Source organism: Aythya ferina, assembly GCF_964211825.1.
Source record: "Aythya ferina genome assembly, chromosome: 25".
Lineage (NCBI taxonomy): Eukaryota > Metazoa > Chordata > Aves > Anseriformes > Anatidae > Aythya > Aythya ferina.
The window spans coordinates 208,946-218,441 of record NC_140323.1 but is presented as its reverse complement, the minus strand read 5'-3'; the positions used below and the strand labels follow the sequence as shown (position 1 = coordinate 218,441).

General features: G+C 42.4%; 1 protein-coding gene across 2 annotated transcripts; it reads right to left on the bottom strand.

Moving 5' to 3' along the window:
• Positions 1-1,535: 1,535 nt before the first annotated feature.
• Positions 1,536-9,433, bottom strand: NRAS (NRAS proto-oncogene, GTPase). 2 transcript variants are annotated; one of them, XM_084498143.1, is made up of 5 exons: positions 9,267-9,433; positions 8,220-8,398; positions 7,609-7,768; positions 5,937-6,060; positions 1,536-5,264 (listed from the first exon to the last, which is right to left on the bottom strand). In XM_084498143.1, the coding sequence occupies exons 1-4, from the start codon at positions 9,375-9,377 to the stop codon at positions 5,941-5,943; spliced, it is 570 nt and encodes a 189-aa protein (XP_084354269.1). In that variant the 5' UTR covers positions 9,378-9,433; the 3' UTR covers positions 1,536-5,264; positions 5,937-5,940. The 2 variants fall into 2 exon arrangements, with proteins under 2 accessions (XP_084354269.1, XP_084354270.1); XM_084498144.1 differs by lacking the exon at positions 9,267-9,433 and adding an exon at positions 8,602-9,196.
• Between the last annotated feature and the right edge of the window lie 63 nt (positions 9,434-9,496).

The window sequence follows — 9,496 nt, the reverse complement described above, 5'->3', positions numbered from 1 at the left end:
CGGATTCCTCTAGGGCTGCTGAAATCAGCCTCTGCTCCAACATGGAACAAAAGTCAGAGTCCTTTGATAAGATGGGAAATAGTTTCTAGTAACAGAGTTACTAGTGGGAGAAAAACTTCCCTAATTAGCCAAGAAAAGCCTCTCTATAAGCATCCATCTGTACTATGATTCCAAATCTCTCACGGAACAGGCAACAACTAATGCAGCTACACAACACAAGGAGTTTTATACCTAGCACAGAACAACAATCTGCATCAAGGGAAGGGGATCTTTTGGGCAATGGGAGAAGTGCTTTTCAAAGGTAAATTTCAAAGGTAAACTTCACCAGCGCTTCTTCAGCTCCATATCCTTAGCACACGGTAACTTTAATCAACGCAGGGCAGCACCTGCTGCTTTACTGTACGTTATTGCCAGGATGTGCAACAACTTGTCCACAGAAACTACTACCCACTGGGGCCAGTCTCATCATGACTGGCTACCTACAGCTGCTCAGGGAAGGAAGAAAAAAAAGGAAACAAGGTTACTGTTTTAATAGCATTAACTTTTATTTATGGAAATACCAAATAACTCACAGCTAAGCTGGAATTTCTGTGATACTGCGGATAGTAAAAATGGCTGGAATACTCAGCAATAACAGTTGGGGATTCACTGCTAAGGAAACATCAGGTCCAGCAGACTCTAATCTGAACATCCACAATTCACAGCTCTGGATTGTGACACGGAGGCTAAAAGTGGAAGAAGGCAGCGTCTCTGTCCAACCTTGCAGCGTCTCTAGACTCCCAACACTCCTGCGTGTGTGGAAACCAGCCAACACACACAAAGGGAGCTGAAAAACCCAAGCTCACATGTATGAGTCTTCATTTATTTATTTTAAAGTGCTTTACGATAGCTGCACTGTGATTTTGTGAAGTCTTCTGTTATTAACAGTCTATTTTTCAGTTCCTTATATAGACAACAGATTGGATTCTGGGTTCCAGAGGCATGCCACCATGTCTTAGTAGCACATTTACTGTGTGCTCTGATGCAGTTTGCCTTATGCAGCAGAAAAGCCAATACGGAACTATTTCAGAAGAGTGAGTTAAGCAATGTAAAAGCCTAACAAAGAGCACGATCTGGACACAGCAGTAACTTTATAGCTGATTTCAGTCAAAGAACGTGAAGTGAATAAATCTTCTTTCACATTTTGTTGCTCTTAGGAAGCATCTTTTTCAAGGACAAAGTCAACAAAGAAGTTATGATGGACCACACTGCAAACAAAGACAAAACTAAATCAAGAAGTACGACAGTAGACTAGTGAAGTCATTAAAACTGGGCTCTAGATCAAGCCTATAGTATGTCTCAAGGCCTGCCTCACCCCTTACTGGTGTGATAGTGGACATACATAACACAGCTGTTCATGCTGCATTACAGAATCAACGACCTGAGTAAATCCAAACCCTGTGAAGAAAGCAGATAGCACCGATAACACTGATAAGCTTTCTGTCAGTCGGTTATGTGATCCCGCCCCCAGATCACTACCACAAAAGAAACAACCAAAGAATTCACAAAGTTTATTCTTTAAAAAAGTTATTTAAGAAGCGAAATAATTTACTCCAAACCAACAGAGATGCATTACTGAAAGCAGGTAATTATACAAGGTAACAACAAATTAGCCCTTAGATTAAAGAAAAAAAAAAAAAAAAGTCCACATCCCACCAGTATCCAGCCGTCCCGGAGGCTGCACACAGTCACTAACGAAGGACTAAGTACAGGATTAGAACACAATAGAAACCTTGTTCAATCTCCCTCCCCACACAGGCCTGAAGTTGCTTGAAATCCAATTATTTCTAAATCACTTAACTGTGCTAAAAAACATGTCTCCTTCAGCATCACGGTTACCATCCAAAGTGTTTCTGATGTCAATGAAAGCAAAATCTGAGCAATGCTTTTTGAACACGACCACAGAGCAGGGCACTAACATCGACCAGCCACGGCGTTGCACTGTCTTGTTAAATGACTGTTCTCAGTCAACAGTAACATTTTTTTTAAATAAACATTTTGTTTAAGTAAATGTTTAAGTAAACATTTTTTTTTTTTTTACAATTGGTTGCATTGGTCATCTTTGAACCAGAACTTTTCCCATTTTTTAAAAAAATTTAAAATTATAGCAGTAGGTTGTGCTAGACATAAGAACCTTACACTGAATGTTTGCATTCATCTATGTGGCAAAATTAAAGGTAGCACTTGACATTGCCTCGGCCCAGAGCTTCAGGAAGTGTTTCAGCTGTTCTGTTTAAAAATACTGACTCCCAGACCCAAACCCATGAGAAGATGGCTCCTCAGACTTGACTCGCCCTAACGCACCATGTGATGCCTACCACTACGTGGTGCCAGGGACCTTCACTGACTGCATATGTGTATATATACACAGCTGGAAACCAGGTACAGTCATTTACTTCGTGCTCATGACTGGTACAAAACCAGATTTTTTTAAAACCACTTGCTAGATTTGAACCAAAAGTATCATAGATCGGAGTACCACCCATGTAAGTTAGCTCTACAGCATCCTGAAAGCTAATGCATGATCCCTCTGTGGTTCCAACAGTAAAATACTTGCTGACCAAGTACTTGCTTTGCAGGCCTCCTTCCCTTTTAAAAATTTTATACAGCCCAAGAGAAAGAGAACACCTAAGAGAAAGTAGATTCAATTGCCAGCTCCCGTATGATTTTGAGAATTCACAACTTCTGAAGTTCCAGGTAGCACACTTCTAATGACAAGCAGAACATGCCAAACAATATAGAAAGTTATTATGATGAATCCATATCAAAAGGAGTGCTTAATTTTCACACCTGACTACACAGCCTTCAAACACCAGCTGCCAGTTGCAAAACACTTCCCATGGCAGCAGGCAGCCATGCTCTGAACTATGCAGTCAAGCCTGCCAGAGAAGCAGCTCCAAATTTTTCCAAGTAGTGCAAAAGCATAATGGACCTACCATAAACTCACCATTCAACACAGCACAAGCTCCGCACTGCTGTCTTTCCAAAATGCTGAATCTGTGCAACCAGAGGTGTATCCCCAAAGCTATCTTTTTCTGTAATTTTATTAAGTGGGCAAACAGTATGTCACAGAACTCCAGGGACAGTCAGCTCCTGCTTCAGGGCTCAAAGAATGCTTTCACAAACAACTTGCACCAAGAAAAAAAAAAAAAAAAAAAAAAAGAAAAAACACCAAAAGAAAGAACACCAAAAACAACAAAACTGCTTGGTGATTACAGACAGCTTACAATGATCATGATTCTGTCACGTTTAACTTGCAAGCATGATATCACCTTCAAATGAACTGAAGTCACAGCCAGTGTTATCCATAATGCTACCCTCTACCAAGTATGTCACTGGAAAATCATGTAAAAATAATGTATTTTAAATTCTCATCAGTGTCACATCTGTCAAGAATAAAATAAATTGCTAAAAAACTTATCTGGAGTATCAAGGATAAAGAAAACATGATACAGACTGATCCTCTGCATTCCAAGAAGAAAATTAAGAATGTAATTAGTGGATGAAAAAGTATTGAAGTTTTTTCTCTATTTACTGATTTCAATTTGGAATTTTCAACTTCAAATGAAGATGTAGGAATCTGACACCAACAAACTGAAATTAAGCCTTTTGCAGTTCGACACTCACAGTAGCTCTGCAGACTGAATACTCCCTCCGTAGGCTGAGGACTCATTACTCTTCCATCAGACAGTAGTAACTGGGTATTCAACTTTGCTGTGAGAAATGCTGTCTGATCACACACAACAGAATCAGTAGCACAAGAACTAAGGAAGGACATGGTATTCCAAGGAGCGCTAGCAGGCTTCACAACAGGGACCACATTTGTACATCCCATTTACATAAAGTGACAATGTCGTGTTCTAGGAAGAAATCACACAGCGTATGCAGCAGTTCTGTGGTACTTTGAGGCTGTTACAACAAACCCAGAATTCCCATCAGTATATCATGCACCTTCTGCGTAGACATCACTGAATCCCTTCCTCATTTTGCAAGGATGCTGCAATCAGAAGTTAGCTCAGCTTTCTTGTTAGAGCTCGTTGCTTTCTCCCATCAGCCTGGACATCTGTGACAACCACTGCACCAATTCCAGTCAACTTCAAATCCCAGACTCCTTGTAAGACAAGGAGGCTCTCCACCTACGTTTTACAGAGCCATTTGGAGGAGACTACATTTATGGTCCAGCAGTAAGAAAATAATTCAGAATAAAATAATTTGCAAGTTACAGACAGAGCTGAGTAACAACTGCCCACACTAACCTCCAGTTATTAGATTAACTATCTGTCCATAAATATTGGCAGTTAATGTTAAAGTGAACAGCTGACTAATTTGGTCCAACCTGGAAAAGGAAGATCCAAATGCTCTAGAAAACCAATACAGAATATGCACAGTTCCACCTAAAAAGAGGTGGATAGATCCATTTTGATGGATCAAAAATGGATGCAGTATGCTCCCCTCCCTAGTTCAAGGGTTTTACAAGCACCTGCTGAATCTTTCAGCCTACAAATTCCTGTTTTAGTAATCTACCATGCAAACAGATCCTCCACACAAGACTTGCCTACTTAAGACAACAAGCTAAGATATTCCAGTCCTTGTGACTTTCCTCAGCCCAAGGGAACAGGTTACAACTCCAGATCTTCTCAGCAAACAGGCACTTAAATTAGCAAAGGTATCTCCTTTTTATTACAGAAAAATAAAAGATCAGTTGACCAGTTAAGTGGTACTCCTGGTACAATGCAGATGTTGCAAATATGCTGTGTGGGTGCACAGACAGCAGATACCAATCTGATAAGTGACAGGAGCTTCAAAGGTGGCAAAACCATTTCTGCCACTCCTCTGACAACACTGCAAATCTGCATCTGATACAAAGGGAACAAACACTACTTCTAGCTTTTACTCTAGAGGTAAAGTGAGATCTTTTTCACAGCATTTAGTCTCTGTAATTCACTTTTCTTGTGACTGGTTTTCTTCTTGAACAAGCCCAGACAACACAGTGAGAAAAGAATCCCAGTACACCAAGAGATGTGACTGCTCTGTTAGCTGAGCAAGGAGGTAGACACCAGAGATGTTTTCTTCAGATGGAGCACAGAAAAGGACCCTGTGCTAATTAACTGGTACCAAGATTCTGGTCACTGGCACCAAAATACTGCAGGGTATCAGCATGAGACGCAATACAGTAGCATCGAGACTTGTCCAGCAGCTACGTCTGCACCATGTACTCCTGGCATCTGGAACAGAAAGGCATCTCTAATTAGCTGCTGTACAAATCTGTGGTACATGTGCAATGCGACAATGCAGTACAAGTCCTGGACTGGTCTACCTGTTTTTACAGTGATGAGCAGCATCTTTTAGGCAACCATTGTAAACAATCTCACTCAGCTGGGGCACTCCTAAGTCTCATTTCTTGCATTACATATTGCAGAGGAACATAGCTCAAGATAAATTCTGCAGAAATCAATCATCAGCAAATGGTGACTACAGAATTGCACGTTTCCCTTTTTAGTTCAGGTATTACTTGTGCACAAGACAGAAATTATACATTCTCCAAACAGTCATAGAAAAACAACGAATGTTTCCCAAAGGAAGGAGACTGACAAGAGTGATATAAAAAAAAAATCACACAATTATCATTTCAGTGGAAATCTACAGGCTGCAGCCAAAAGGTTGCTATGAAAAGAATTTTCCCTAACTTTAACTATTGACAAAAAAAAAAAAAAAAAAAAAAAAAAAAAAAAAGGAACTAACTAACTGAAGGATCAAAATCTCTGGGTATCAATGGTCATATAATAGGGGGAAAAAAAACACACACCTATAGCAGCTATTATTTCTAAGCTGTGCTTATCAACAACTGAAAGACATACAGACAAGAAGCCTTAAGAAGAACTTCAAGTACAGCTCACCTTATCACATCACAATGCAGGACAATCCCATGCAGCCTTGATTCCCATCTTCACTGCTGTTGAGCTTTTTCATCCGGTACTGCCGGATCTCTCTCACCAGCGTGTAAAAAGCATCTTCAACACCCTGAAATGTAAACGATCCAGGTAAAGTACTTTTTTTCTTGAATCTTTTGAGATCACTGTTCTTTCCATCACAGGATCCCGTGATGTATTTGAAACACATACTTCTACAGGAATAGTAGTTGCCAGCTTATCCCACAGTTCATTAGAGGAGGGAACCAATTATCTAAAATGCTTCAGTTGCATTCTTAACTCTTCCTCTGAGGCAAACATCCAAAGTAACAGCCATTAAAAGAAACGAGGCAAATTGTAACCATAGAGAGGTCCCATGCAGGCAACAAGCTACTTCTTGTCTCATCATACCCATTTTAAAATTCTTCAAATTTCTGGCTATTATTTCATGGAGGCAGAGCCACAGATTCATTGCAACTCTGAAGAAATGCATTAAACCAATGCGGGAGATTCTTTCTGTAAAATAACCTTATAATTGGCCTTCATTAAGATGAGAAAACTAGACAGGCCTGGGATGACTACCTGAACAATCTACGCGCTTCTCAGCTAGAGCAGATGAGCTCTCTTCTCATTAACATCACCCACTGAGATAAAAACAGAACTCTTTCAAAGTAAGAGTCAGTAATGAAACCAAAAACTGAAATTTGCAAATTACACGGAATCACAGAATCGTCTAGGTTGCAAGAGACCTCCAAGATCACCCAGTCCAACCACTGACCTAGCACTAACAAGGCCTCGACTAAACCATATCACTGAGCTCTACATCTAAGCATCTTTTAAAGACCTCCAGGGATGGTGACTCCAACACTCCCCTGGGCAGCCCATCCCAATGCCTAACAACCTTTTCAGTAAAAAAAGTTTCTCCTAACATCCAACCTAAACCTCCCCTTGTACAGCTTTAGCCCATTGCCCCTTGTCCTGTCCCCAGGCACGTGGGAGAACAGACCAACCCCCACCTCGCTACAGCCTCCTTTAAAGTACCTGTAGAGTGTGGTAAGGTCACCTCTGAGCCTCCCCTTCCCCAAGCTGAACAATCCCAGCTCCCTCAGCCGCTCCTCGTAGGACTTGTTCTCCAGACCCCTCACCAGCTTCGTCGCCCTTCCCTGGACTCACTCAAGCACCTCGATGTCCTTCTTATAGCGAGGGGCCCAAAACTGAACACAGTACTCGAGGTACAGCCTCACCAGAGCCGAGTACAGGGGGACAATCACTTCCCTAGCCCTGCTGGCCACACTGCTTCTGATACAAGCCAGGATGCCATTGGCCTTCTTGGCCACCTGAGCACACTGCTGGCTCATATTCAGCTGACTATCAACCAATACTCCCAGGTCCTCTGCCAGGCAGCTTTCCAACTGCTCATCTCCCAGCCTGTAGCTCTGCTTTGGGTTGTTGCGCCCCACGTGCAGGACCTGGCACTTGGCCTTGTTGAACCTCATGCAGTTGGCCTCAGCCCATCGGTCCAGGCTATCTAGATTGATAAAATCAATTTGATTTTAAAGTACACCCTCCAATAGATAAGAAAAAAGTACAAGTGAAAGAGTTAGACCATTCTTCAGTTAGCGTACAAGTAGAAGTCTGACCAAGAATGGAAGCACCTTACCTGTCTTGTTTTAGCAGATGTCTCTATAAAGGGGATTCCATAGCTTTTTGCTAATTCTTGAGCCTGTTTTGTGTCTACTGTTCTTGTGGGCAGATCACACTTATTCCCAACCAGAACCATTGGCACATCATCTGAATCTTTCACTCTCTTGATTTGCTCTCTTAGAAAATAAAATAAAATAAAATTATGATCTATTTTCTACATGTAAATGGTGTTACAGTTCAGTATCCAAACAACGTTGTGCTACAACAATATATACTGAAGCTAGATAGGATGTCAGGGGTTCTAACCTACAGCAGTACTTCCAACAACTTCCTATAATCCATCCTCTAGTCCTTGTATAACTCTGCTCTAATGTGCTTTCGCCTTCTTACCCATTTCTTCTTACCCAGAACATTTTGTATGTTCTGAATGTCAGCTGATTAACACAACCGAGATAGCTGCCCCACTCATTGACTAATAATATATAGACACAGAATGCACATAAGCTTAAACTTTCTGAAAGAAGGCAGAATTAGTATTTTTCTATTTAGTCTTCACTAGGTCTAATGACAAAAACACTTGAAATCTCTTCCAATCTTTTCTCCTTGTGGCAAAGACCCAGATCATACCTGTACAGGTTAATATCAGCAAACGATTTACTGTTGTTAATGGCAAACACACAGAGGAATCCTTCCCCAGTTCTCATGTACTGATCACGCATAGCACTATATTCTTCCTGTCCTGCAGTGTCCAGAATATCTAACAAGCATGTCTCTCCATCAATAACAACCTGCTTTCTGTATGAGTCCTGCAGAAAACACAAGCAAAGTATAGATTATAAAAACACATAGAACTACCACTTTTCCATACCAGACAGCATTAGGAGCAAAAATAAATTTTAAAAAATAATATGCATAGAATTAAGAAGAGCTTTTTTTTTTTTATGCACATACACACAGTGAAAAAACACCAGTACATATAATGCACAGCACATTATCTTAATCCTCCCACCTTTCTAACCAAAAAGAAAAGTTGCATTCTCCCTAAGAAATTCCTTATTTTGAACATAGAAGAACAATAATACTCTTGATACAACATTGTGGTCAGCATCCATGGTCCGTGCAGGTCAATGGTGATGTTTTTGTTGCCATTGTTGGCTGCCTATGTTCTGCTTTAGAAAGCAATAAATGGAACAGACACGGGGCTATTCCAGGATTCCTTATCACGTGCACACCGATCTCACGTTTTCATCTCACATTTGGTTTTCAAGCAAAACACCCACAGCAGCATCTGGGCTCCTTACGAATGTACATTGTTTGACCAAGGACAGACGGATGCGGATTTCTCGTACCACCTGTTCAAAACTCTCAAAAGGTTCATTTTTTTAAATATCATTCTTGAACGGGATTCAGACGCTGCCTCACAAAAATCGCCGGTCTCTTTAAAGCGGATACACTGAAAGCACGCACACACCAAGAGCCGCAGCAAAGGTTTGAAGGGGGGAGAAAGAAGGAAGGACGAGGTTTGCACCCCCTCTCCGATACAGACGGCTCCCACCAACCCGCAGGACGCGCCCTAGCCCCGGTTTCCCTCTCGGCGGTTCGCTCGCTCGCATTTTCTCCAGCCACGCGCCCTCCGGTTGCCACCAAACCTCCCCCCCCGCCCCGCGGCCTCACCTCGATGGTGGGGTCGTACTCGTCCACGAAGTGGTTCTGGATGAGCTGGATGGTCAGCGCGCTCTTGCCGACGCCGCCGGCCCCCACCACCACCAGCTTGTACTCGGTCATCGCCCCCCCGGCGGCCCCGCGGGGAGCAGCGCAGCGCGGCCCGGCCCGGCCCGGCCGCCGCCCCCCGCCCCAGGCCCCACGGCGGCCGCGGCCCCTCCCGCGCGCCTTCCGCCTTCCGG

What these genes read in the sequence shown, in the direction of transcription:
- NRAS (XM_084498143.1), bottom strand. Translation starts at nt 9,377, where the DNA reads ATGACCGAGTACAAGCTGGTGGTGGTGGGGGCCGGCGGCGTCGGCAAG. An exon ending in AGTACGACCCCACCATCGAG is followed by an intron (nt 8,399 to 9,266) that starts GTGAGGCCGCGG and finishes TGTTTTCTGCAG; the next exon opens with GACTCATACAGAAAGCAGGT. An exon ending in GCTGATATTAACCTGTACAG is followed by an intron (nt 7,769 to 8,219) that starts GTATGATCTGGG and finishes TTATTTTCTAAG; the next exon opens with AGAGCAAATCAAGAGAGTGA.